The sequence below is a fragment of the Penicillium expansum genome, assembly GCF_000769745.1.
Source record: "Penicillium expansum strain MD-8 chromosome Unknown contig268, whole genome shotgun sequence".
Taxonomy (NCBI): Eukaryota; Fungi; Ascomycota; class Eurotiomycetes; order Eurotiales; family Aspergillaceae; genus Penicillium; species Penicillium expansum.
Window position 1 is genome coordinate 420,494 of NW_015971324.1, and position 27,906 is coordinate 448,399.

The 27,906-nt window shown below is 48.8% G+C and overlaps 11 protein-coding genes across 11 annotated transcripts; 8 read left to right on the forward strand and 3 right to left on the reverse strand.

Moving 5' to 3' along the window:
• Positions 1-21: 21 nt before the first annotated feature.
• On the forward strand, positions 22-2,829 carry PEX2_078520 (phosphatidylinositol N-acetylglucosaminyltransferase; the record flags this gene model as incomplete). Its single annotated transcript, XM_016745122.1, has 5 exons — positions 22-141; positions 259-351; positions 528-677; positions 743-2,428; positions 2,485-2,829. The coding sequence occupies 5 exons, from the start codon at positions 22-24 to the stop codon at positions 2,827-2,829; spliced, it is 2,394 nt and encodes a 797-aa protein (XP_016598040.1).
• Positions 2,830-3,155: 326 nt separating this feature from the next.
• PEX2_078530 (uncharacterized protein) lies at positions 3,156-3,609 on the reverse strand (the record flags this gene model as incomplete). Its single annotated transcript, XM_016745123.1, has 4 exons — positions 3,156-3,251; positions 3,341-3,411; positions 3,470-3,507; positions 3,569-3,609. 4 exons carry the CDS (start codon positions 3,607-3,609, stop codon positions 3,156-3,158), a joined length of 246 nt encoding a protein of 81 aa, XP_016598041.1.
• A 312-nt stretch (positions 3,610-3,921) lies between these two features.
• Positions 3,922-6,186, forward strand: PEX2_078540 (exosome nuclease subunit RRP6; the record flags this gene model as incomplete). Its single annotated transcript, XM_016745124.1, has 1 exon — positions 3,922-6,186. One exon carries the CDS (start codon positions 3,922-3,924, stop codon positions 6,184-6,186), a length of 2,265 nt encoding a protein of 754 aa, XP_016598042.1.
• A 3,171-nt stretch (positions 6,187-9,357) lies between these two features.
• On the forward strand, positions 9,358-11,893 carry PEX2_078550 (Ras GTPase activating protein IRA2; the record flags this gene model as incomplete). Its single annotated transcript, XM_016745125.1, has 4 exons — positions 9,358-9,571; positions 9,625-9,758; positions 9,819-11,667; positions 11,733-11,893. 4 exons carry the CDS (start codon positions 9,358-9,360, stop codon positions 11,891-11,893), a joined length of 2,358 nt encoding a protein of 785 aa, XP_016598043.1.
• Positions 11,894-13,177: 1,284 nt separating this feature from the next.
• PEX2_078560 (SEC14 family lipid-binding protein) lies at positions 13,178-14,372 on the forward strand (the record flags this gene model as incomplete). The annotated part of the gene is made up of 3 exons (XM_016745126.1): positions 13,178-13,416; positions 13,540-13,663; positions 13,737-14,372. The coding sequence occupies 3 exons, from the start codon at positions 13,178-13,180 to the stop codon at positions 14,370-14,372; spliced, it is 999 nt and encodes a 332-aa protein (XP_016598044.1).
• Positions 14,373-15,206: 834 nt separating this feature from the next.
• On the reverse strand, positions 15,207-16,155 carry PEX2_078570 (uncharacterized protein; the record flags this gene model as incomplete). Its single annotated transcript, XM_016745127.1, has 2 exons — positions 15,207-15,923; positions 15,979-16,155. 2 exons carry the CDS (start codon positions 16,153-16,155, stop codon positions 15,207-15,209), a joined length of 894 nt encoding a protein of 297 aa, XP_016598045.1.
• A 364-nt stretch (positions 16,156-16,519) lies between these two features.
• On the forward strand, positions 16,520-18,001 carry PEX2_078580 (uncharacterized protein; the record flags this gene model as incomplete). Its single annotated transcript, XM_016745128.1, has 2 exons — positions 16,520-17,563; positions 17,630-18,001. The coding sequence occupies 2 exons, from the start codon at positions 16,520-16,522 to the stop codon at positions 17,999-18,001; spliced, it is 1,416 nt and encodes a 471-aa protein (XP_016598046.1).
• Positions 18,002-18,238: 237 nt separating this feature from the next.
• Positions 18,239-20,728, forward strand: PEX2_078590 (uncharacterized protein; the record flags this gene model as incomplete). The annotated part of the gene is made up of 1 exon (XM_016745129.1): positions 18,239-20,728. The coding sequence occupies one exon, from the start codon at positions 18,239-18,241 to the stop codon at positions 20,726-20,728; it is 2,490 nt and encodes an 829-aa protein (XP_016598047.1).
• A 1,442-nt stretch (positions 20,729-22,170) lies between these two features.
• Positions 22,171-23,093, forward strand: PEX2_078600 (ankyrin repeat domain-containing protein; the record flags this gene model as incomplete). The annotated part of the gene is made up of 2 exons (XM_016745130.1): positions 22,171-22,568; positions 22,625-23,093. The coding sequence occupies 2 exons, from the start codon at positions 22,171-22,173 to the stop codon at positions 23,091-23,093; spliced, it is 867 nt and encodes a 288-aa protein (XP_016598048.1).
• Positions 23,094-23,515: 422 nt separating this feature from the next.
• On the reverse strand, positions 23,516-24,201 carry PEX2_078610 (peptide alpha-N-acetyltransferase MAK3; the record flags this gene model as incomplete). The annotated part of the gene is made up of 2 exons (XM_016745131.1): positions 23,516-23,770; positions 23,857-24,201. 2 exons carry the CDS (start codon positions 24,199-24,201, stop codon positions 23,516-23,518), a joined length of 600 nt encoding a protein of 199 aa, XP_016598049.1.
• Positions 24,202-24,462: 261 nt separating this feature from the next.
• PEX2_078620 (phospholipid:diacylglycerol acyltransferase) lies at positions 24,463-26,464 on the forward strand (the record flags this gene model as incomplete). The annotated part of the gene is made up of 3 exons (XM_016745132.1): positions 24,463-24,771; positions 24,846-26,253; positions 26,319-26,464. 3 exons carry the CDS (start codon positions 24,463-24,465, stop codon positions 26,462-26,464), a joined length of 1,863 nt encoding a protein of 620 aa, XP_016598050.1.
• Positions 26,465-27,906: the final 1,442 nt, after the last annotated feature.

Sequence of the window (27,906 nt, forward strand, 5' to 3'; positions counted from 1 at the left end):
CGGCCTGAACCACCTCGATTCATGCACCCCTTTTCCGTCCTCACTCTTGGGATCTTCGTCGCGGGCTATATTACCGCCAGGTGGGACCTTGTTACCCGTCTATACGAATTGGCCATCTTCGCCTGGGATCACGGTGTCGTGGTATGTCTTCCATCGGCCATCGGCCATCGGTTCTTGGCTTCCCCCTCCGCTTGCGACTTTATCAGCTTAATGCCAGCGCACATTCTATTTGCAACGTTGCTAATTTGTTCTATTTAGACACGAACTGCAAAGGGATTTTTGTTTCTTTCCGTCTTCTTTTTCCTCCTCGTCCTACCGATTAATCACCTCGCGTCTAAGGAGGGCCAATTGGTGAGCAACACCGATACAACCAAAGCTTTGGGCAGCGATCGAAAGATAAAGCGCTCGATGCTGGGATAAGAGTAATTACTGACGGCTTTGGGGGGGGGTATAGCATCCGCGCCACGTGAATCTCGGCGTCTCCGCGCGCGAACAATTGCGCCGTCGAGGTTCGTTCTGAGACTCAGGTGGAGGATGACAATATGCTCATGAGCGATGGACTATTGCGGGTATTTTGGCCATATGACCTCCCACGATCCTCGTCCCCGGGTGTGATTGTCGGATGGCGAAACTCAGAGCTTGATTTGTTTGTGCTCACGGTGCTGGAAGATGTCGAGGTAGGTGGCTGCAATTGCCTTGTCTTCTCGTTCGATATAAGCTGACCGTGTCTGTGGTTGAATAGTCTAAAAATGTTGACAATGCTCTTCGGGCGGGCATTCTCTTTCGAAATAGCCCTCACCCGATTGTGCGCATCTTCACTCTATGTGGACGCTCTCAGATGCATGTCCTCGGCTCGACCAACTCTCGCGAGTCTCCCACGTGTTTCAACCCTTCCCACCTTGATGTGACTACAATCTCATCCCCGAAAGCTCCTCGTATCTTCTGTCCACCGGAGGCAAATTTGTCTGTCCAGGTTATCATGTACCACCGCCCGCACCCAACACGCATGGAATATATGTCACTCGACCCGATTTCGCTAGCCTTGGGTGATAAAGCGACAAAGACAGAAGGATGGGGTCCATCATCAGATAAGATCGAATTGGAGGAAGATGGGGACAAGGCCGGGCCCAAGTTGTTGGTCGAGAAGCTCAAGCTTCACACCGTCGTCAAGCACATCCCATCACAGAAGGAGCAAGCTCTCCCGCTCATTATCAACCAAGTCAACTGTGCCTATGAGATGGGCCAGCTCATGCACAAAAACAGTCATTTGATTGGAATTCGTGCTAAGAGAAGTATGAGCGTCGGAGAACGTGTCGTGGAATCAGCGACAACCTTGTGGGGGTTCATTGTCCTCTGCATTGCTCACGTTTTCTGGCAATGGCTTTGGCCCGTCGTCACCCGCATCTTTGTTGTTGGGCTTGTATGCCACCGGTCTGTTGCGGAAATTGTCTTGCGGGTTCTTGAGTGGCGTGCTCGGCCTGATGCTGCTGCTCTCAAGGATATATCGGCAACAGCCCAACAGGTTGATATAAGGTTACAGCAATTTTGTTATTGGCCGATTCAATATGTCAAGCTTCGGCAAAGAAAGGATAACTGGGAGAGTGTTACGACCAGTCATCCAGACTACATTCGGTTCTATAACAGTCTGTGGCTTGTTGCCAATGATGTGATCATTGGGATTGCGTTGGGTTCCTACATTATAGACAACGCAAACTGGGTCGCTTCGCAAATCAACACTGTCTTGACCGGCTGGACAGTGGAGGGGTTACAGCGTACCATTTCGTGGCTGATGGATTGGCCAGCCGGCTTGAAACTCAACAATGAGCTTGCGGCATTCCTCGGTGACTTGTTCCTATGGGTCATTGAAAACTGGGCAGCTTGTATTGCCAACCTTCAGCCTTACCTTCCTGCTGTTATCTATATTGTTGGATGTTCAAGCTTTGCGGGAGCTAGCATGCCCATCGCTCTCTTCTCTGACCTTCTTTCGATCCTAACGGTCCACATTTACTCCTTCTACATTGCCTCCGCTCGTATCTTCAACTGGCAACTCACCATTATCATTTCCCTTTTCCATCTTTTCCGTGGAAAGAAACGCAACGTCCTCCGCAACCGAATCGATTCATGTGACTACGACCTCGACCAACTCCTCCTTGGCACTATTCTCTTCACAGTCCTATTCTTCCTACTACCTACAGTTGTGGTATTCTACCTGACCTTTGCCTCGGCCCGAATGTTAATTATTTCAATGAAGGCAGCGCTTGACACCTGCCTCGCATTCTTGAATCATTTCCCGCTTTTCGCATTGATGCTCCGCGTGAAAGACTCGCGACGTCTACCAGGAGGTATTCGATTCGAGCTTCGGAATGAACCAGACAAGAACCCAGCGGAAACGGACTCGTCCGCTCTGGTTTCTTACATCCACCTCGAGGTTTGTCTCCATATTTAACCAAAAGCTCGCCTCAGAAAAGCTGACACAGAATCTAGTCTATTCCCCTCCCTCTGCGTGCAATGTTCGACCAGTACTTCCAGCTGGGTCACCGACTCCGGAAACATTACCTCGCGCCTCGCGTTATCTTCTGCCTTATGACTGGCCGCTTTGTGCCACCCATCCACCGCCGCAACCTCTATAGCATGCAGTACAGTATGCTACCTGCCCGTCGAGCTGGTATGGTAGAGGTGTGGACATTGCTCACCCAACCCAAGAAAGGAAATAGTGGAAGCAGTGGCTCTAGCTCTATGGGTGGAGGCATTGGATCCTTGAGTCACCCGGTAGCCAAAGTCCCGGCGAATTACGGTCAAGGTGATCTTCGGAGACGGGGTCATCGCTGATATGAATCCACCACCTCCTCTTGTATATAATGCCGATAATGTTTTTATCCTAAAATATCATTTCTTAATATTGCCTTACCAGAATAAAGTAGGATGGATAAAAACACTCTTGGGGTAGAATAGAAATATCAGTATATTTAGTTAAGAGATGAGATATGCTATTTACACAGAACGATTTCCAAAAGGCCACACCGTTGAACTCCTGTCCAGGAAATTACATAGTATACATGGAAAATGCATGGTATCGCTGAAAAGAACAAATGGCGCCAGAGCCAGGCTGCTCCTACAATCCTCCGCGAGGAAGAAGGATTCAAAGGTGTCCCTCTTCAAGATTTCTTGAGGAACTCTGCGTCTGTTTCACTGCTGCCGCTTTTTCGGGCATCATCCACCATGGCGTCAATGCCCCGTTCCTTGAGAACTTTCTGCAAGCATTACGATACCTTTGTCAGACATATTGAACGACTCGAGATATATGGAGATTATAGAGGACATAGTACAAGGCAGGACTCACATTCAAACACCCCTTATAGTTCTTAAATAATGCTTCGCAGTCATTGGATGAAGTGTTGCCACGCAGATATTCTGTTCTGAGATTAGTTGCTGTTGTTGAGGCCTATGATCGAAGGGCATAAATGCGTACTCTCGCTATACCACTTGAGGAAGCAAGTATCATATTTTCTGGTAGATATATTAGCTTTTGGTCAACACGTAGAAGCTAGGTATGTTCACTAGAACTCACTCTTTGATATCGTTACATTCGGGGGCGATAGAAGCTGCCATATTGTGCGTGATGAGGGATTATTTATCAGATAATATCCCACAGATCTTGTACTCTTCTTGCTAGTCGAAACTTGGGTATTTTAGAGAAATGAGAGGAAAGAATGCGGTGACGACTCGAAGATCGGCGGAAGTTCATACAAATATCGCCACTCTGGGAAGGCGGTCAGAGCGGGCCTACCATTTCTCCATTGTCATTTTCTCGCCGCGACTTTTTTTTCGGGACCTTGAATCTTCATGTCACTGCTATTCCGCGTTTCTTTTCCTCATTCCTCCTTTCGCCAGATCCAGTGAACTGGAGCTCTGCTAGTCACCATGGACTCTGCAGAATTTGCCCCGTTCCAGGACAAGTTAACCTCCGCTCTGGTGCAAGTGACTCGAACTGTCGGACAGCTCTCATCGGAAGACCTAAACTTCCATCGCACTTCCAGCGCCGAGTTTTCCGAGTCGCTAGATGAACAAAGCGCGCGCATCATTGCGCTGACCTCCGCCGTTATCAAAGCTGCCACCGCCGGCACCGATGTGACGGGACCAACCCTCCACGATGAGGAATCCGTCGAGGACAATTGGCGTGGTGTGGTGGATGTGATTGACTCGCTTCTGGAAAAGGCCGATGCTTGCTTGGATGAATTCACTGGCGTGATCAAGAAGCTCACCCCTTCGCAGGAAGAACAGGCACCAATCAAAAAAGCGCCCAACTTTCCGACTATCTACGACTACGGCCCCTCCAAGATCCCCAAGCCGCAATTGGCGTTCGATCGCAAACCGGATAACACTGATATGGGCCCGTTCAAGCCTCTCCTCAAGTCTAAGCCTCATGCGATTGTGCCGCTGGAGAAGTGCTTGAAGACGAAAAAGATGGAAGGTGCAATTGGTTATCCTCACCCCTACGAGGCGGAGATTCTTGCTTCAGAGTACCCAAAGCCGGTCTACCAGATCTCCCCTCCGGTTGAGTATCTGCCTTTCGAGAGCACCACGGCTACTTTTGTCGACACTTTGGATGGAGTGAAGGAAATGCTGAAGGAGCTCAAGAAAGCGAAGGAAATCGCCATCGATTTGGAGCACCACGACGTGCACTCCTACCACGGTCTTGTTTCTTTGATGCAAATCAGCACCCGGGATAAGGATTGGGTTATCGATACCTTGCAACCCTGGAGAGAAGATTTGCAGATGCTGAACGAGGTTTTTACGGATCCAAAGATCTTGAAGGTCCTGCACGGTTCCACCATGGATATCATCTGGCTGCAACGTGACTTAGGCCTGTATGTGGTTGGGATGTTCGACACTTTCCACGCTGCATCTGCACTGGGCTTCCCAAAGCGAAGCTTGAAGTTCCTGCTAAGCAAGTTCGTCAACTTCGAAGCTGATAAGCGGTATCAGACGGCCGATTGGCGGGCTCGCCCACTTCCACCGGCCATGTTCGACTATGCACGATCCGATACGCACTACCTTCTTTACATCTACGACCGCCTACGAAACGATCTGATCGACAGCTCCACTGAAGAAGCGAGCCACATTGATTACGTTAACGAGAGGTCTAAACACGAAGCCCTGCAACGCTATGAACGTCCTGTTTACGATGTCGTCAATGGACACGGCCCTGGAGGCTGGTACGATCTGTTGTGGCGTAACTCGGGCAATCTTCCCAAGGAGCAATTCGCCGTCTTCAAGGCTGTTCACCAATGGCGCGATGAAGTAGCTCGCGCTGAGGACGAGGGTTGGCAGTGCGTTTTCCCCAAGCACATGCTCTTCAAGCTTGCCACGATTATGCCGCTTGATATGGGGTCTCTATTCCGAACCCTATCACCCATGACTCCCATAACGAAGGAACGGTCACACGATCTTTTGGAGGTTATCAAGCAAGCCAAGCTTGCCGGTATTGATGGCCCAGAATGGCGCGATGTGGCACCCCCGAAACACCTCGCAAAGGTTCTAGAGGCTGCCATCATGGAATCTGTCAATTTTCCCATTGCTGAACGCTACGAAACGTCTCAGTTTTGGGGCAACGTCTTGGAAGCCAGGGAATCACCCCCTCCTCTAGCGTATGCGGTTGCCGCCGGCGCTGAAGCTCTACGCCTTTCTCTTCCCCTGCCACAGATGCCGATGACCGTCTCCGAAACCCGTGACCAACTTGGCACCGCGAACCAACCCGCTCCTGCCCCCAAGCCCACACCTACTCCAGCTCCCCAGGAGCCAGAGGAGAAGAAGTACTTCACCGTCAAAGACCTCGGCGGTCCCCGCAAACGAAAGGTCACCCCAATCAACAACCCAGAGCAAGCTCTCTCCATCACAGCCGACCTCGACGACACAAGCAACGACGCCGACGCCACGCAAAAGAAAAGCAAAAAGTCCCGCAAGGAGAAGAAAGCCAAGAAAGCGAAATCCGACTCTAAGCCCGAGAGCGAGGCACCCTTCGACTATGGCACCGCCGACGCCGTCCTCAACGCACCGTCCGCTGCCACAGCCGCGCACCCTCGCAAGAAGGCTTTCAACCCGTACACCAAAGCGATGGAAGCCCCTTCAGGCGCACGGAAGACCAAGCGGGAAACCCCCGGCAAGTCTCTTACGTTCCGCCAATAGACGGCTGGTCCGGAGTCAAAAAAGCATTTACGAATGGGGTTCTGGTTGGTTTTCTTCTTTCCTGTTATTGTTTAGTTTATCTGTCTAGTTAGCATAGCGATACCCGTGCGTCAGTTGGGGCTCTGGGATTCTACTTCTTGTATGTACATGTATAGAATATCAGGTTCTTCTCGGCAATGAGATATGAAGTGTGCATATTCTCGTAGACTAGATTAATGTTCATTCTTTGTATTCTTCTTTTTTCAACTCTCTTTCTACTTAGTGATCAAAAGAAAATTTCGTGCGGCCAGTGTCTTTGATCTCATCGAGGACCTCAGCTGCGATAGTAAAAATAAAAATAAGACAATGTTTCACTGAGCCCACGAGTTCGCTGAGCCAAATCCACAGATCTTCATATAAACAATAAGCATAATATTAATGGTCAAGGATGTTGAGATGCATCAATAATTGTAGTGTCCTCATGATCTAATGACAAATGGCCTACATATGTAGGTACAACATACAAAGTATGTAGATAGGCATGTTGTACTCCGTATGGGGTAAGAGTCAACGACATCATCGCCCCCTCCGCATTGACCATTCCCCGCTATAAAAAGAAAAGAAACATCAATAAAAGCAAAGTTCAACGGATCGCAACATGGGTACGTCATGTACGGAGTACTTTGTACACTTTAGTGGGATCTTCTTCAACGGGTCCCAAAGAGGTATGATGGTGCGACTATCATATCCGATTTTCTGATCGGAGAGTACAACATAAGATAGTTGTGAATTGAATACGGAGTAATTACGTATGTATGGAGTATGGAGGTTCATAAATTAATTACATACAACATCATAGTATGCACCCCGTACACTACAACATAGTTATAGTACGAACACATATTTTGTACGGAGTACACCCATTGCCGATCCTTACTATATCGCAATGATAGCAGGTGATGAACAAGGATTCCAAGGTTCCAACATAAGCGGAAGGATTCCCAAGCGCGAATTAGCGGAAGCCCGGATCGCCCAAGCGGGCCACGGGTGTCTAGTACTTATAAGTACTCCGTACTCCGTACATTACGCTTTGATTTATATGCAAGTAACCATGGGGGTATGGGTCGTGGTACGGACTCCATATCAGGGGTTGGCAAGTGATCTACGGAGCTTTGGCGTGTTTCAGAACGGACGGGATGAGATGCATACTGGCCCGTGTGAATGATCGAATGGAAATGATAATTCGAGGGAGTCGAGTAGCTATGTAGCCATGTAGCCATGTAGCCATGTTTCTGTAATCTTAAAATGCATGTCTACATCTGCATATGCGTACTGTGCAAACTACATGTACATACATGCTGTAATGTATTGATAAGGGGAAGTTCGCGGAGAGAATCAAACTCTCTCCCCCCCCCCCCCCCCCCCCCNCAATTACCCCTGAGCGAAAAAAAGCATAGACCAAGAATGCACTGTCTCTTGAACTTTTAACGTCTGTGTCGAGGTGGGAAAAAAAAAAAGCAAAGAGGTGGATTCAGTGCACCCCCGCATAGTTTGCTTTCAGGGTTCTAGTATTAAAATTACATCCAACATATTAATTATAATCATTTAATATCATAATCATGAGAGTTGGAAAATGGATTCAAAGTTTGGTCCCAGGGGATGTCCCAGTCCACTGGTACTGTAAGACTAACCCACTGGTTCAATTCGGGACACGTCTATGGAGAGAGATAGGAGAATATGAAATAGACCTTTAATAATAGAAAACTATAAAAAAATTATATATATACATAAATATATAAATATATATACAACATAACGGAGCACTTCCAAGCATGTCGGATGGAGCCGAGGGAGACTCCGCTATAGTCTGAGACAATCCGTGCCGATTCCTGCACGGGGACTATATTGTACATCTGTACTCGAGTGGTATGACTCTTGGAAGCATCGGACCAGAAGTACTAATATGTACATAAGTACTTATTAAATATACTAAATATACCAACGGTAGAAGATTGAATACGCGTAATTAATTGATAAGGCAACATACTTGGTATGGGAAATCACCTTTTGATTAACCTTCTGCGTACGGAGTCCCCAAATCCGAATCAACCTGAAACCAGGGTACTGTGCCGAGTAGTTCAACACGAAGATTGTATCCGTGTTCATATATATGATTCCCATTCCAATTGATATAATATATAAAATACTATATTATACTCCGTATACAGCACCTAATATACAAAATAACATTCCCGAGACATCCACATGGAGGTCTCGTGGGCTTAGCCTGAACGGGTCCAAGTCTTTTACCTACTACTCCGTAGGTATATAGACGCAGGTACCGATTAGCCCCCTGCAGACATGAAACCGTGTCACCTTCCTGTAATACGTTTTTACTTGTTTGTGTTTGTGTTTTTGGTTTTCTTTTTGCTTTTTCTCACATGAAAACCGTTAGATGGAAAAAAAAAAAACAAGAAGAGAGATCTGACGTCAAGAAGTTCTCTTATATATGTACGATGTACGAGTATAATATAGTGCACAGTCCGAGGATTTGGAGCTAGTACGCATTGACCAAATCCTTTGGAAGACAAGGATGTTGATCGAGATCTTCCTACCAGTCCATAATCCATAATTTTTACCGAGTACTCCGTAGAAAGGAGGGTGGTTCCTAATAGTGGCGAAGTGCATTGGGCCAGGGGTAAAAAAAAGGCTGTCCCCTTGCATAACAAGATACGTATCATTCCCATTTTTCTTTTTTTATATAACAGAGAAAGAGAGAATATTGTACTTGTTTAGTGAAAAAGAATATAATAAAATAATAATATATAAAAAGAGAAAAGAAAGAGAAAAGAAAAGAGAAAAAAAAAAAAACAAAAAAAAAACAAAATCGAAAATCCACTTCCAACATCATTGTTCCCCAGAACCGCCCTAACAGCGAACTAACGAAATAAATAATCTCTCCCCTCTTTACTTTACTTGACTCTGCTTGACTTTATTTTACCCTTAACCTCCCCCTCTTTCATTTGAATCTTCCTTTTTACTTTTACTGATTCGGAGTACGGAGTACCGTCACTCTCGAAAACCCCTCCAATCCTTGGTACGGGTGTTTTCCCCCTTAGGGTCCTCCCGTTTCCTGGTCCCTACGCCATTGGCATCCGTAGCCAACCCTTGACGACCCCCCCGAATTTCACAATGTCCGTTGCGACGATGCTACAACCTGCATCCAGACAGTCGCGGGCATCCTCCTCCTCTTCCTCCTCGTTTCAGCCCGTGGCACGACAGAACACAATGTCGTCGCACGATACTCGGTCGCTCCGCCAATCCAAGCGGATGTCGGTCACGGCCCTGTACCTGTCCATGTCCGCCAAAGATCGAGACTTAGAGATTTCCGATGACTTGGCACGAGGTATGTTTAATTCTGGTTGATCCCCCCCAATGGTCGCGCTAATCCTCCGACAGCACAAAAGCACCTGCGGGATCTGAAGTCGAGGATTTCATCACAATCGAAAAAGAACTTCGTGTTGGAAAAGGATGTGCGATACCTGGACTCACGAATCGCATTGCTAATCCAGAATCGGATGGCGTTGGAAGAAGTAAGGATTCTATCACCGCGGAAAACGACACATTCGCTAACCTGTTATTTTTCTGTCCAGCAAAATGAAGTCGCTAGCCATCTCGACGATACCGCAGACCCGCAGGAAGGGTTCTTCCCCAACGATGAACGAACCCAGAAATACGGAAATCTCCTTTTCCTCCTACAATCAGAACCCCGCCACATCGCCCACCTCTGCCGACTCGTTTCCATGGCCGAGATCGATTCCCTCCTCCAGACCGTCATGTTCACTATCTACGGAAACCAGTACGAGAGTCGCGAAGAGCATCTTCTACTTACTATGTTCCAGTCCGTCCTCACCTACCAGTTCGATAACACACCGGAGTACTCGTCCCTGTTGCGTCAAAACACCCCAGTTTCTCGCATGATGACGACCTACACGCGCCGTGGTCCCGGCCAGAGTTATTTGAAGCAGGTACTAGCAGACCAGATCAACGCTCTGATCGAGTTGCGGGACGTGGATCTGGAGATCAACCCCTTGAAGGTTTATGAAAGCATGATTAAACAGATCGAAGAAGAAACCGGCTCTCTTCCGGATTACTTGGCTCGATCTGTGACTGCTGAAGCTGCTGCCGAAAATGCGCAGGTGCAAGCCATCATTGCCCCACGTTTGACAATGTTGACGGAGATCGCGAACGGATTCATCACAACCATCATTGAGTCGGTAGACGAGGCTCCGTATGGCATTAGATGGATCTGTAAGCAGATTCGCAGTCTGTCACGCAGAAAGTATCCCGATGCCCAGGACCAAACCATCTGCACTCTTATTGGTGGTTTCTTCTTCCTGCGCTTCATAAACCCGGCAATCGTTACACCTCGCTCTTACATGCTGATCGATGCTACGCCAACGGATAAGCCTCGCCGTACCCTAACGCTGATCGCCAAGATGATTCAGAACCTCGCAAACAAACCTTCTTACGCCAAGGAACCTTACATGGCCAGCCTGCAGCCCTTCATTCAGCAAAACAAAGAGCGTGTCAACAAGTTCCTGCTGGATCTGTGTGAAGTCCAGGATTTCTATGAGAGTCTTGAAATGGACAACTATGTGGCCTTGTCGAAACGCGATCTTGAGCTCCAGATCACTCTCAATGAAATGTATGTCATGCACGGTCTTCTAGAGAAACACAGTTCAGCGCTTGCTCAAGACCAATACTCGCACCTGTCTGTGCTGCTCCAAGAATTGGGTGGTGCTCCCCCTCAGGTTCCTCGCAAGGAAAATCGAACCATCACCGTACCTTTGTTCAGCAAATGGGAGACTGCACTTGATGATTTGACAGCCGCTCTCGATATCACCCAGGAAGAAGTATTCTTCATGGAGGCCAAGTCAACCTTTGTCCAAATCCTGCGATCCCTGCCTCAGAACACCTCAGTTGCGCGCCGACCTTTACGCCTCGACCGCATTGCCGAGGCCGCGGCAACCTTGAAAAATGATGCCGTGATGGTGCGCAAGGGCATCCGAACCATGGAACTACTCAGCCAACTGCAAGACATGGGCGTGATTGACCGCTCCGATGAGTTCAGTCTCCTTCGTGACGAAGTGGAGCAGGAGCTAGTGCATCTAGGCTCCCTCAAAGAGAAGGTCCTGGAAGAGACGCGGAAGCTCGAGGAAGTTTTCGCGACTATCCGCGATCACAATGCTTACTTGGTCGGCCAGCTCGAGACGTACAAGTCTTACCTCCACAACGTGCGTAGTCAGTCCGAGGGTAAAATCCGCGGCGGCAAGACGCCCAAGAATCAGGAACTTGGCCCGTACAAGTTCACCCATCAGCAGCTGGAGAAGGAGGGTGTCATCCGGCGCAGCAATGTGCCAGAAAACCGACGGGCGAACATCTACTTTATGTTCAAGAGTCCCTTGCCAGGAACCTTCGTCATTAGTCTGCACTATAAAGGTGAGAGCTCTCGGATTTAATCACGTGGGAAAAAAAAGGAATATTATTACTAACCCATTATTTAGGACGAGCCCGTGGATTACTGGAGCTTGATCTCAAGCTGGACGATCTCCTAGAGATGCAAAAGGACAATCTTGAGGACCTCGATCTGGAGTATGTCCAGTTCAATGTCACCAAGGTGCTTACACTTCTAAACAAACGATTTGCACGAAAGAAGGGGTGGTAAAGGTGCTATATGCCCCAGGCTTCCTAAAGTCTGCCACCCTTTGATGAATGATGAGCTCGAGCAGAGGTCGAATAGCCTCCCCAATTACTCTGCCCGGTTAAGGTCTTCTTTTCTACCGGACCATCGACAGTGCCCTGGGCGCTTAATCTTGCGATGATGATGGACGCCAATATATGTCATGCCTTTCCATCCCACCTAATGGATTAGATGACTGCTCTATACAAGGACTGCAATCTGCCCATGCAGTTCGGGCACATGGCCTTTGTGAATGTTGTTGACACACGAACATACTCTTAATGGAGAATGATCAAGACCGTCTCCCCGCTGGTACGGGGGGATGTCGATGATCCTGTGATTTTTGGTATATCCCTTTGTGTCGTTTACCCCGTCTTTCTTATTATGCTTTGTCTTTTCCTACGTTTTTCCCCGTCCTTTCAATGTCTATACCCAGCGCATAGTTGTTGCCATTTGTTTTTCCCCCCCGGTTTCATTGGGGCCCCGAGTCCTATAATCCCCCGGCATGTCTTTCTGCTTTGTGTTTCCATCACCGCCCAGACCTCTCCGGTCTTCGTGCGCTGTGTATAATAATGCCTGTTTGCGATGTGTGCTGAATGTTGAACTGTTTTCAATTGAATACCCGTATGTTATGTTGTGAATGATTTTTTTTTTCCTCTACAGAGTGCCTAGGCATATTACAATTCATTTCGGGACTTGTGAGCTACTCTGATATCTCTGTTGTCTTCTCTCGTAGGTCAAATATGTCAAATGCTGGTGTCCACTGACATGCAGAGTGGATTCGTCACTGACACCTCGACACCGCCACGTTTGCCCCTCGCTTGCCCCTTTTTCTCGAGTAAAATCTTCTTTCTGAGTATGCCTGGTGTAGTTGGAATAATACAGTAAAAGCATAGTACCGATCTGGAGTCGGGAACTCAGACAGGAAGTGCTATTCTATGTTGTATACAACATATATGCCACATACAATATAGTCGATCCTTCGGGCCCAAGTAACAAAACCCAGTAACACACCAAACCAGTCAAGCAGTCAACGCAAAATGACGGTAGCCTAACCCCTGTAAATCTTAAAATTTCATTTTGATAGAATGGCTTAATTGTGGTTGTTCGATAATAAGCAATATCATTGGACGATCCCCAAGGATGCTCCAGGCTGGTTTTTTATCTTAAAGTGGCCACTTACGCCAGTCTCCCCCTCCGTCTCCCGCCCTTTTTCCAGAACAACAACTCTCCTCTTCCCCCTCGACCATATACCTCCCATCCATCACAATGGCGGCCACAGAATCCCAGTTGCCTACCGACCCCAAGTACGACCAGTACGACTTCCCCACCACCGCTCCGGAAGCGCAGCCTGGCCACCCCGGCCACACCACCCCCGAACAGGATGCCAAGGTGCACCAGCTCCGCGCTGAGCTTGAGAAGCTCGGCTACACTGAGCGTTTGGATACGCTGACCCTCCTGCGATTCCTGCGTGCCCGCAAGTTTGATGTCGAGGCTGCCAAGACTATGTATGTCCCTCGATTCTCCAGAGTGCATGGATGTTCTTTTTTGAAAGCTGGCAGAAAGCTTTCTACTCCGGGCTTTTTGCTTTTTGCTTTTTTGAGGCCTAATGATCTAATTTGATATCCCAGGTTCACTGCCAGCGAGAAGTGGCGCAAGGAGTTCGGCACCGATGATCTAGCTCGCACCTTCGACTACCCCGAGAAGGAGGAGGTCTTCAAGTTCTACCCTCAGTACTACCACAAGACCGACAAGGTTTGTTTTCCCGTGGCTTCTACGCCTCTCTTTCTCTCAAGATGCAATACTGATATGATCCCGCAACAAACAGGATGGCCGCCCCGTCTACATCGAGAAGCTGGGCAAGATCGACCTGAACCAGATGTACAAGATCACTACTGCCGACCGCATGCTTCAGAACCTGGTGTGCGAGTACGAGAAGCTGTCCGACCCCCGTCTGCCCGCTTGCTCGCGCAAGGCCGGCAAGCTGCTCGAGACCTGCTGCACTGTCATGGACCTGAAGGGCGTCGGCATCACCAGTGTGCCATCCGTCTACGGATACGTCAGCCGGGCCTCAGAAATCTCGCAGAACCACTACCCCGAGCGTCTGGGCAAGCTTTACCTGATCAACGCGCCGTGGGGCTTCAGCACCGTCTTCGGTGCCATCAAGGGCTTCCTTGACCCCGTTACCGTCAGCAAGATCCATGTCCTCGGTAGCGGATACCAGAAGGAGCTTCTGGCCCAGGTCCCCGCTGAGAACTTGCCCGTTGAATTCGGCGGCTCTTGCAAATGTGCCGGTGGCTGTGAGCTCTCCGATATGGGCCCTTGGCAGGAGTCTGAGTGGGCTCGTCCCGCTAAGTGGGCTACCCCCAAGGAGGAGGCCCCTAAGGCGGCTGCTGAGCCTGTTGTTCAGAATGAGGAGAAGAAGGATGTTGAGGGTCAGGAGGTTGCTCAGACTAGCGCTTAAGCTTGCTGAGAACTTTTCCTTGTCTTTTGTGTTGGGGCTCCAACAAGCTGATCGACGATCTCCTGTTATATGGCGACTGAAAAACAGACACCCAGATAGGGATGTTGGAGGACTCTTTTCAACCCCGATCAACCCGAAAACTTCAAAAAATATTACCTGGGGGTCCGATAACTCCCAACATAGTCCCAATCCGCCCAGGCATACCGGAATCTTCCTCCTCCGGTAGTTTCAACACCTCTTCGCCGATCCATCCACAACCTGTGGATTCCTTACTCTACATTCGCTATTTGCGGTTTTGCTTTTTTGTTCCGATCTAGATATCATGGAGAGCTTGCTTCTGTTTTTGCTTTTGCCTATCAAGATAAGCAGCGTGTGCTGCCACTGCTCTCAGTATAGAAGGGACAGGACGTGATGAAATTTAAAAGCGTGTTGGTGTGAAGTTGGTGTTTAGCTTGGTTGTTTGTTGGTAATGTGTATACACGAAGAAGCACATATTGAAATAGTAGCTGTCATGTCTAGGATATAAGTTGGGTCTATGTTGCTTATATTGCACTATGTGTGAGTAGCAGTAAGAGAAGGAGCAAGAGTAGAAAAGTAACAATATTTGCCTTTGCTATAGAGATAGCAGACATAGTTCAGTCTAAAGAAATGAAAGATGATAGGATCTTGACTCAATAGAGCCATCAAGAATAAACAAGACATGGTATCATGATCCCCAGGACAAGCCCAGGGCCCCGAAACGCCCCCAACATTACAATAGCACCCAAACAAAAAAAAATATAACACAGCAGAGAAGATAACGCTAGTCAATCAACCCCCAAGTCCTCAAACCCTTCACTTGTTCATATTCTCCACCACTTCAGCAGCACGGCCTGCTCTTTCAGCCTTGCCCACCGTTGTTGCCAACGCATTGCCCTCCACACCAGCCTCCGTATTGGTATTGGCCTCGCCCTGCAGCCGCTGCAGCATCCGTAAAGCATCCTCATAGACACTCGCAATATCTCCACTCTTCCACCGCTCCTGCTCCTCCTCTGTCCCAAGCGCAACCTGCAATGTCCACGCTGGGTCGTGATTTCCACGGGGGCGCCGTGAGCGCGCCGAACCAGTTCCATTCGGAGTAGAATCAACATCCATACCATCCGTCTCTTGGCCGGGTATTGTGTTCTTGTTTTCATTATTGGATCGGGGTTGCATATCCGCAGATTCGCCCATTTCCGTATCATTATCGGCGTCTTTCCCTCCATTTTCAATCTCATCCTCATTTTCATACTCCTCTTCCTCCTCTTCAATCATCTTTCTCAACTGCGCGGCATATTCCTTCGCCGCACGCCTCGGCGCATCCCGTCTCTGCTGTGCAACAGTCGTATTGAGCGATTCCAGCTGCGCGTACAGCGACGTCACACGCGACGCAAGATCTGTATCGAATGCTTCGTACTCGACTTGTTCTGTTGGCGCGGTGAATGCTGCCGGGAATGGGAATTGTGGTGAGGTGGAGTCTATGCCGTTGATGCTGATTGAGCTTGAGGCTGATTCGAAGGTTTTATTAATGTACTGTTTGAGGTTAGACTCTGGAGGTATGTAGATGTGCATGTTGTGCTAGTCTCACCTCGTCGATTAGCTCCCGGACGCGTTCGCGCATCGGATCGGGGGTGTCATTGTCTGTTGCGGAAGGGGGGAAGTAGAGGTCGAGTTTTCGGCGCGATAGCGCGACTGTGTTGGCATAGAGGTAGGTGAAGTCTGCTGGAGATTGAAGCTCGACTTTTCGATAGTGTGGTGCTGCCATGGCGGGCTATTGTGGTTGTTGATGTTTTTTCCTTTTCCCGCGATTTGCAGGAGAAATGGCCTTGGCGTTGATCCCCGCAAACGATGTCATCGATGTTGCATCGACTTGATTTCCAAAAGGTTGTTTTTTTTAACTCTTTTCGCTCTCTATTGTTTCTTGATTTCTTATGTCTATTTCTTTTGTTAGGGTATTCTACAGCTCTACATTTCTATCTTATATCCCTCTGTCCCTCCTTCTACTGCGATACGACCCCTTGAGACAATGCGAGTGAAGCATACTCAGTAATATTCTACAGGGCTCGAGGAGCCCATTAAGATTCTTCAACACTATCTGAAACATTCCTTTATATACCCAAATACAAGCCATGGAGAACTCACCATCCATTTCCCTCGTGGATAATACCGTCCCACAACAATCTACCGGCGAAGGAGCTACACGGCGCACATCCACCCTCAATCAGCAAGGCAACCTAACGAAGCACCTGAGCCGTGCATCCGTCCAAAGCCAGCTCACAAAGCGGAAATACGCAAAGTGGCAACCCGAAAGACTCGGTATCGCGCCCGACACAAACGACTCGCTCAGCCGAGAATCGTCTCAGGTGCGAGGAGGCTCAATCTCAGCAAGCTCCGCCGGAGAAGGCAGCGGAGGCAGAGATGTCGAGACAGCTGAGTTTGCGCCATCGCGAGTCTCAACTATTAATGGCAGCAGCAGCGGCCAGGTGAACGGAACAGGGGAGCAAATCAACAACCGCGAGGACAGTAAATCGCGCTCGGAAATGGACATTCTCTATGAGAACCAGCGGGGCTGGTTCGTTTTTGGTGTCCCACGTTACTCGCACAGCTCGCTGTTGAACTTTGATCCCAGTCCCTGGATGACCCAGGACCGCAGAGCCAGTCCTGTTGATATCACGAATGCCCAGCTACCTGATCCGAGCTGGGAATGGACGTGGAAGACTTGGTATGTTGACATGTCTGGTGATACCGACGAGCAAGGCTGGCAGTACTCTTTTTCATTTTCCTCGTCTGCGTGGCATGGTACCCAGCCGTGGTTTCATTCTTTCGTTCGCAGGAGACGGTGGGTGAGACTACGGACCAAGGCCCATGCGCGGCGGAACTTTGGTCGCTCCAACTTTGAGAAGTCCCATATGCTTACTGAGGACTATTTTACCATTCATTCTTCCAAGCCCAGAAGTCGGGAGCAGAGCACTGCGGGGCTGTCCCGGGTGGAATCTGGGTTCTTGAATCATGCGAGCATGACGGTTGATGAGGAGCCACATGTCGATGAGATCGGGGATATACCCAGTTTGATGCATGCTTTGAAATTAGCTTCCATTGATCGAGAGAAGATTGATGCACTAAAGAAATTTATTGAGGAAGGAGGCGAGGAGCTCTATTATCTGAACGACAAGGTGAGCTCACGTTTCCCCCTAATCTATATGATAAGACCGGGCTAACTCTATTTTGGCGGATACCAGATACCAGACATAATGCCCATGTTCCTATTCCAAACCTCCCGCTGGCAGTTTGTGACATATCTTTCCGGTGTCATTCGTGAGCTGTCGAAAACTCCCACGGATTCTGATAAAGACGCCGATGCAGTCCAACGCAAGAAAGACAACCTCACTCGTGCCGCAGAATCTTGCAAGAATCATGTTACCGGACCGGATGTCTTTAAAGGTGATCATGGAGAGTCGGGAACGGAATTATTAGACTTGACTCCGGTGGCCAAGCATGACACATTAATGGCTAAGCGACCGGTCTTGGAGGAGCGTGCGAGGTCGATGAGACGGATTTTCAGGGGTATTCCCAAGGCTGCTGAGATTGACCATGAAGGTCACATTTATTAATGTATTAAAACTACCCTATGTAGGTGAAATAGATATTATTATTGGGAGAATATGGGAGAATATAGCGAAGTATAGCAGCTCATCCGGCAGAGCCAAGCTCCGGCCACCGCCTACCCGTTCGGCGGCCAGCAATTTTCGGGGCAAAAAGGCCCATCGAAAAACACCTCAAACAGCAACGCGCCCAATTCTTGTCTCTTTTCCATTCATGTCTCCGGTGCCATTAGAGCATCGTCCCTTATGCTCTTGCGTGGCTGCCCGTGTCTAAGGAGGCGTCTATCTGCCGTCTTGGACACTGTCGCGACTGGCCCCGATGAGCCTCTTCTGTTTCTCTATCCCCGCTGGGCTGCGCCTGCTTTGCAACGTCGACGGATATCTTCCCTGAAGCCGATTGATGCTCCAGCTGGGGTAGGTCATACTTCCGGTGCCCAACTTCGCGCAGCAGTCCGCCCCTCTCCTTCGCTTTCCCGACGCTCGCGCCAATGGATCTCCTCTGCGTCTTTCTCCCGGCCTTCCGATGATTCAAATCTGCAATCGTCCCCTGTGGTAGTTGGAGAGAATTCTAAACTAGGGGAGGGCGAGGAAACTGGTCCCGATGGTATGAAAGAAAGTGGCGGAAGTCGGCTCTCCACAGGTCAGAAGCAATCTGTCAATTCACTTGCAGATGCCGAAGACGCCACTTCTTCGCAACCACTACGTGGCTTCGCATTGACGAGAGCGAAAAGAATACAGAAAGGTCGGCTGCACAACAAACCCCTGAACGCCAAACCTTCGTCTCCTACGCAAAGACAACTTTTCTTACGAAATACATCGATTCGAGATCGGAAGAAGTTGCGGTTTCGCGAACATATGAAGAAAAAATACCAATCTCGTTCAGCAAAGCTCTTCGACAATGCTTGGTTTGACACTAAGGATATTCTGGACCAAGTGCACCGCGATATCCGGAAGAACCCAAAGAAGAGTTGGAACAAGAAGGAGATACTTGTACCAGAGGAGACCCTCGCCCTATTTTCTGGTGTGACTCGTTATACCTTGAAGGAGAATATTTGGTACGTCCCGCTCCATAATGGATGTCGTGTGCACATCCTTCCTGCAAGTCAGAGCAAGGGACTACTCCGTCGAGTCGTTCTGAGTGCCACGGACCATATCATGGCGCTGGTGGAAGGGCATTTTACCCGCGCACAGAACCTGCAAGCTATGGGAGATCCCCTTGTTGATATCCACAAACCACCGGTTCCAATGTGCGTTTCTCGGGGCGCGATGCAGCGTTCGAACCTCCCTGTACCGTTGATTCGTGGAAATTGGCATTTCGGTGAAACGTCGGATAGCAGCTCGAATTTGGACGAGATCCTGCTACCTCGTCCGGTTATCGCCACCGTGAAGGAGTTCAACGAGCACGTCGAGGATGTCACATCTTCGAGGCAACCGACGCTCGATGAGAAGGCCATGTCTCTATCAAAGCTTCCGCATGTGATCAGGATTAAACTACATCTGAAGGCGCTATTCATGGAAGAAACATACTCCAATTACATCTCGACTGCGGCCTTAAATAACGCACTGGAATTCCTTTGTCGACATGAGTTCCTTGATACTGCCCGAGCCTTGTGTTCATGCACAGAGCATGTGGCTACCACTGATACATATAATATCCTGTTGCGGGCTGCTGCGCGACGTCAGGATGTCAGTGTCTTCCGTCACTTCCTGCGGACGATGCCTCGATTACACATGCGTCCAAACCCAGAAACATGGCTTGCATTGCTCAGCGCCCTGGTTGACCCCAGCGAAAAAGCCCAACTCATTGAACATATGGTCCAGCGTGGTCAAATGTCCAACCTTTCCACCATCCACAGCGCGCTCCAGGAGACAATTCAAGATTCGCTTTTAGTGCATTTGGACAGTGGAAAAGATATAGACTCCTTCATTGGCCTCATGACCAATACATGGGGCGCCAATTGGTTCAGCCCTTCGGTGGTTGGCCAGATGTTCAGTGTGCTCGCTCGATTAAAGAATTTTGATTCCATAGACCGGCTCATGGAAATCTGCATCGATAACAACCTCACTGTTGACAGTTATCCGCTCAGCCATATTGTGCAAGCGCTGGGCGCGAATATCCACGTCGCTTTGCAGTATACCCTCCGATTTTTCGAGCATCCTTTGTTCGAGGTAACCTCGCAAAATTGGGAGGATCTGTTTTTGGCCGCATTCAGGCACCGCCAGTACAATATCTGCCTGGTTATATGGCGGTATTCTTGCATGAAAAGAAGCGTGACCTACAAGATGAAACAGGCTGTCTTGACTTCCTTATGTCGCAACGCATCTTTTGGTAAACCCACGAAACTCAACAAAGATTTGTGGAGTTCTGATGCTGGCAAGGTCATTATCGGTATCGACCTACACCATGAAAGCTACAGGCTTCCAGACTCAATTCTGGATGATATCCCCTCCGAGTTCCGTCACAATCCTATTCTCTACCTCATCGGATGGAAGCCCAGGGGGGAACAACGTAATCTCCAAATCCGCCTTGCCAATGCCCTCATCAAGCGTGACCTTATCCTTGGTGCAACCCGCTATGTTCCCCGGCATCCTTCACCGATCATGCTGGATGCAGCGTCTATCGTGGATAATGAATGGCGCGGTGTACCGCGGCCTCTCACTTGGAAGATGCAAAACGCCATTCAAGTCCCCATTGTCCGCAAAGACAAAGACCGAGTCCAAGACAAAGCCCAATAATCTCTCCCCCTTCCCCCCTTTTGCATCATTCGCACATTCTTCGATCCTTCTACTTCCTTTTTGACGCTAGCGTGTTGCATGAATATCCCATCTGGCGGGCTTGTTTTGGCTGGTGTTTGTTTTATGTACTCTAGTCTGCCTACTTGCCCGTCACCTTGTATCTTATACTTGTACATTATCTCAGAATATAAAATCATAGAGCTGCAATGTCTAGAATAACATTTTCTAAATATATACTTCATCTAATCGTGAGCGAATACATTTCCTCTTTGTATATCAGCACCATCAAAATCTAAGCAACGCATCGAGATCATTCATAAACACATCATAGGCAGAACCGGAGTGTCCACCACTTGGAACTCTCTCTTCCCTCGCCGAGGCGAGGTTCCCATGCATCTCAACTTCGCGAGCTAACGCCTTCTCCAACCCAACCCTTTCATTTACAGGCGCCGGGGACAAAGACCGAGACAGAGACCGAGAAGCAGGTATGCTGATCCCCTTTATAGAAGAAGAAGTCGGCTCCGCACAATCCCTATATAAGACACCAGACTTAGACCCCAACCCTGACGAAGACACATCCTGATTTCTCTCAATTGGTGTAGTTTGCACATGTGCAATGTCCTCTTCCATCTCAAGCGAAGGAGACGGGGAGGTAGAAGTGAGAGGAGGTAGTAGGCGGCACATTTCCGTGTAAGAAGAATACACTGCACTCCAACGAGGTATTTCGTGATCGATTCCCTTTGGCAGAAAGCCGTTGACATGGAATCGGTTTTCGTGGTTATGACTAGCTTTCTGGCCGTTGTGATTGCGACTAGGCATTCGTCGCCGGGTAGGTCTTCCAACAGTTTTGTAAGTCTTGCTAGTATCTGTCTTTCTTCGTTTTGCATACCTGTCAATTGAGTCTCGCGGAATGCAGCATTGGTCTTCTTTGCGACAGTGCGTGCACTGGTGGTATGGCGGAGAGATGTCACATCGCTTTTTTCGGGCGTGGCAGGCCGTACAGGCTATTTTCCCGGGTCGGCGACCTTGTTTGTTTGCCTTTATTATACCAGATGGGCCTTGGAGGTGTCTGAGTGCTGTTGGATCCATGGGGAGTGAGAAATTTCGAAATATAAAAATGCACGGGGGACCTCGGCATCTTAACTATATATAAGAAAGACACGGGATCCACATTTCCACAATCAGATCTCCGTAACTCCACCGGGATTCCCGACTCGAAAGATGTGGCTACATGTAGATCCGAGGTTTATGATGCAAATGCAAGTGGAAATGTGACTTGAGACTTATTTCTCTTTCGAATGATGTTTTGATTTTAGCTTGTGCTGCTCCGTATAGTCATTATAGCGGTGTAGTGTGCATATATAGTCGACATCGACTTTCTTTCCCCCCAATTGATTGTTCTAATAGCTTTTACCCATTGTGAATAATACACCAAGACTATCATGATCGCATATTCTGCCAGTGAAACCTACCCTCAAGCCAGTATCACACCTCCACCAGTCCCATCACATGCGCCTATCCAAGCACTGCAAGAGTTGGGGCAGTTTTGTATCCAAGGCGACATTGAAAGTTTTACAAGGACTCTAAATAGCAGCTCTATTGCCAGTATCTTACATGATAACAACATAGTCGATCTGTCAGGGGTTATGACCCAAGCCATCAAGCTGGGAAGAACCTGTTTTGTGAAAGAGTTGCTCCGCCATGAAGTGCCTTTATTTCCAATATATATCTCTGAGGCCATTAACGCGAAAGAAAATGCAAAAGATATTCTGGAAAGCCTTCTAGAAAATGGGTGGGATATCAACCAGCCGATGGGCGCAATGCATCCCCCGATTCTTAGGTGAGTCAAGCTGTCAATTTCCAAAGTTACCTCCTTGTGACGCCTGATGTTTATAGTGATGCGTTAGACGATCTTGAGATGACGACCTGGCTTCTTGATCACGGAGCCGATCCTAACCGTCGATGTAATATTGATTTTACACCACTCTCCTACGCTATTGAACATGCCTCTTTGCCAATCGTCAATCTTCTGCTCAATCGTGGGGGCGATGTTACAAAAGGACAGGTTTTGCACCACGCAGTTGCTCGCGAGTCGGACGCAGTAGAGGTCCTGAAGCTTCTCATTGCCCAGGGCGCTCCGATTAACGGTATCATGTATCGAGATCACCAGCCTTCTTGGGACATGTATCTCTTTATGGGAGAAACTCCTCTTCACAAGGCAGTGTTCCTTCGCAAAGTCGATGTCATTCACTATCTTCTTGGGGAAGGAGCGGAACTTAATGTCAAAGATGTCAGGAACCGAACTGCTTTACAATGCGCCGATGAAGATATTCGGAGAGAGATCACAAAATGGTCACAATACTAAGGCAGCGGTATGGCTTAAGCTAGCAAAGCAAATCTTTTATATCTGAGTTAGAATCAGGCTAAATAATATTTGTTTACAATATGATATGGCATGATATTTATAGAATGGACACATTATTTAGTGCCTTCGTCTAGCTATAACGCTAATAAGGGGAGAGCCTCCATGGATATCCAAAAAGACATCTACAAAGACAACTATAAGATGCGCTACAAGGCCATGACATATCCTCGATCAGAGCAGATTAGTTATTTGGCAAACTTCTCAGGAAATTCTTTCTATACAATACAGTTCCACAAGGACGCCAGCTCCTGTGAAGTATAACTATTCTGGTCAGTTCCCATAAATTATCATGACATGTCATGTCAGCACAGCTTGACAGAGTAGCGAGGAAACTTCAAAATGCTGCTAACAACCAAAAAAAATCAAATCAATGACCCCATGTTCGCATGGGAATGTCCCCCACACGCGTCAGGTAGACCAGGTACTGGTGGTGGAAGACCATAGGGATCAACAAGTGCCGTCCGAATCGCACCCACACCTTCTTTGAGATAGAGCACAAGTCGGTAGGCCGAGTTGCCATTCAAATAGTATCGGTGGAGCTGTTTGCTACGAAGGAAGCCCAGCCGCTCGTACAGTTTCATTGCGCCGGTATTGGTGATTTCGGTTTCGAGGACGATCTGCCCAAACACGTACAAGTCAGCCACTATACCCTCGAGACCTCCCAATTTGGGGTCCAACAGCTAGCTCCGCCGTATAGACATACCTCATCTGCATCTCGCTCAATCATAGCATCGATGGCCATGCGCACTAGCTTGGTTGCAATTCCCCGCCCGCGGTACTCTTCGCGCACGGCCAGCATGGCGATATATCCTCTTAGTGGGCCTCCACGGTGTGGCTCTAGCTTCGATACCACGACCCCAACCATCTCGTCCTTATCGTCCATCGCGAGGAAGCACAGGTCACCCCATTGGTATAGGAAGTAGCGGTAGACGTAGATGCTGTAAGGTTCAGACAGATCTTTGGAGATCAGCTGGCGCATTGCGGCGACATACTCATTTTCGCGCGAGTTTTCATATCGCACGTAGCGAAGATCTGGAGCATTGCTCATCACAGCGATGTCATTGAAGTGGGCTGATGAATTGGAGGTGACGGAGGGGCAGGGGATGTGTCGCGGAGGGAAAGTTACTCTCTGCCATGTGATTCCGATCCGCCCGTTCGCGGACTTTATGCACTTCCGTGTTTTCTTATCCCCTTCACTTTCTTGTTTCTTTCTTTTTCTTCAAAATTGTTGGTTTTGTTCTTTGTATCAATATTTTAGGGAGATCGATCAGGTCCTCTCCTTCTTCTACCTCCCTCGCGGTTGGTCGCTATGCTCCGCCGCCGAACGGGCAAGGACGAGGTCCCGCCCTCTAAGACAGCTAGCGGTACAAAACCCGAGAAAGAACAGCTTCATGCGGAGTTCGTTGATACAAAAGTCACGCAGCTTGTTATCAAGCCCCGGAGTAAACGTCGCAATGGGTTCATCTTCATGCTGGGCGGGATCTTCGGCATCTTTATCGCCTTGTTCTTCGCAAACCAGCAGGAGGTCATAAGCCTGGATTCGCTCATGGACCTGAATCTCGACTCATGGATTGAGGCTATTCCACAAGGAATTGTGAGTGACGTGAAAGAATTCTCGGTATGTGCTTTTTAAGGGAGTGCTCTTATCTGTACTACTGGTTACCATTTAACTAACTTCCAACGGGGATATAGCAACACGAACGCGATACCGTCAGTTATGATTCGTTTGCCGTTGGGCTACAACTTCGCGCCATGGGTATAGAAGCTAAACATCCCGTCGTGATGATCCCCGGAGTCATCTCGACTGGCTTAGAGAGCTGGGGCACGGGGGAAAGTTCGCGACAATACTTCCGTCGACGATTATGGGGCAGCTGGAGCATGATGAGAGCTTTAGTCATGGATAAGGCTGAGTGGAAGAACCATGTCATGCTCGATCGGGATACCGGCCTCGACCCGCCTGGCATTAAGCTCCGTGCGGCGCAAGGATTCGATGCCACGGATTTCTTTATCACAGGGTATTGGATATGGAATAAGATCCTGGAGAATCTGGCTACCATTGGCTATGACCCGACCAATGCGTTCACGGCTGCGTACGACTGGCGACTCTCATATCTGAACCTCGAAGTTCGTGATAAATATTTTACTCGACTCAAATCCTATATCGAGACCGCGGTGCAGGTACAGGGTGAGAAGATCACATTGGCATCGCACAGCATGGGATCTCAGGTGGTGTTGTATTTCTTCAAGTGGGTGGAGAGCGAGGAACACGGAAATGGCGGCAAAGACTGGGTTAACAAACATATCGACTCGTGGGTCAACATCAGCGGTTGCATGCTGGGCGCCGTCAAGGGATTGACTGCCGTTCTGTCCGGAGAAATGCGGGATACAGCGCAACTGAACGCTTTTGCCGTGTATGGATTGGAGAAATTCCTATCGAAAGGGGAGCGCGCGGAGATCTTTCGCGCGATGCCCGGTATCTCCAGCATGCTACCAAAGGGTGGAGAGGCCGTATGGGGAAACTCGACCTGGGCACCGGATGACCAACCAGGTCAGCAATTGACCTTTGGCAACCTGCTCCGCTTCCACGAGACCAACTCATCCTTGACCCAACACAATCTCACTACGCCAGAGAGTCTTCAGTACCTCATGGACCAGAGCGAGGATTGGTACCGGAACCAGGTTCTGAATAGCTACTCTCACGGTGTCGCGCACACAAAACGCGAGGTCGAAGCCAACGAGAAGGACCCGCGCACCTGGCTCAACCCTCTGGAGTCGCGCCTGCCCCTCGCCCCAGACATGAAGATATATTGCTTCTATGGCGTGGGCAAACCCACAGAGCGCAGCTACTTCTACCAGGAAGAGCCCGACCCACTGGTCAACCTCAAGGTCAGCATGGACACCACCATCACGAACAACGAGGGCGTCGACCACGGCGTTTTAATGGGCGAGGGCGACGGCACCGTGAACCTGCTCAGCACGGGCTACATGTGCGCCAAAGGCTGGCGCATGAAGCGTTATAACCCAGCTGGCACAAAGATCAAGGTCTTTGAGATGCCCCATGAGCCTGATCGCTTCTCGCCCCGTGGTGGTCCCAACACTGGTATGTTCTTTGCTCCCTTACCTACTCTTTCCTACGATACATGACAGGCGACTAACTTCACATAGGTGACCATGTGGATATACTAGGCCGTGCCTCACTCAATGACCTTCTTCTTCGTGTCGCTGGCGGCAAAGGCGATTTAATCGAAGAGACCTTTGTTTCCAAAATCCGCGAGTATGCGGATCGTGTACAAATCTTTGACGAAGAATAGATCGAATGAGGTCCCTTATGACTGTTCTGAATATTTGGTTCTTTTACTTGGCTCGCGTTTTGATACACACACACACACATACGTCTTTTTAGATATCTGGGGTTTTTTCTAGACAGATGGGGTTTTTTGCTTATGACCTAAAATTTTTGTACATTTCGTTATGACAGACCCTTATATGAACTCATTATACTCCTTTTTTACGGAGTGTGCAGCACGTATTATTCAATCATGGCTTATAATACTGGAATACTTAAAACAAAACATGCCACCAAGTCCGTACATGAATTCCAGCCACCTCTTGTATCACGGATAGGCGCGGATACAGGTTCTTACCCCTAAAATTACATAGTGCTACATACTATAGGAGACTAGTGACTTATGCAAGCTACTAGCAACTGATCCCGTGTGATCGACGGAGCTGAACTCTTGGCACATGTGAGAAGCAAGGACCATAACATGTCCCGTCCGCTGTGTGGATAGTCCTTATCACACTGGCGGGGTTGCCATTTCTCTTCACGCTGAACCGATGGGAGAGGCGGGGGGTTGAAGATTCGAATAGCTGCCATGTGCTAAGTTGAATGCTGTATACTGGAAAACTCGTTTATTATGTACAATGACAAAACCCAGAAATGTAAATAATGTACAATGATTCATTCATACGCTAGTGATTAAAAATAATGCTAGCAATACCCAACAGGATCCCACCCCCAAAAGTAATGATAAGAGGCATGCACATGACCCAACTCGGGTAATCGAGAGGGTGTCACGGGAGTCGTAGATACATTAGGTTATCGGATCAGCTTCAACTTTGATAGCTAGAAGCGAAGAGAATGGGCGAAGCTCGAGGGTGGGGAAATGGCCTCCGTCAAAAGTACCAAAACCCCGTTCACCCTAGCTGCCATGGTCACTCGAGCTCTGGAAACAAGAGCCCCAGCGTTCAGTGTCCCCCTTTCGTTTCCTCGGACCTTTGCGTGTTGAATCCACACGGAAAGAATCCACACGATATCGACGCCGTCAAGCACCTGCCAGGCGAAGTAGACACAAACAGAGGGTAGACCGAGACGATCTTTTTGAAAACCCCCCTTTCATGTGCCGATGCAAAATGTCGTAAAACAGCCAATATTCAAAAATCCTTCTAGTGCACAGCGAGTGGTAGTGCAGCAAAAAGCGCCGAAACTTTTCATCTCTCCCAAAAAAACCAGGTTGAAGTTCCCAGGCGCCTATGATGAGCGAGCGACACGAATGGTAAAAATATTTGTTCATCTGGACGAGCCGAAAGCAAAAAAAACAAATGTGGCTCGCCCAGTTCATAAAGTCGTAGCGAATGACATGGGTCAGAAAAATAAAGAGGATCGCCCGAAGGCGTCCGAGAATGTGTACAAGCGAAGGTTGCCAACGGTGGCGGTGCGGGGGATTGGCAAATGCAGGCAGGTGAACAAGGC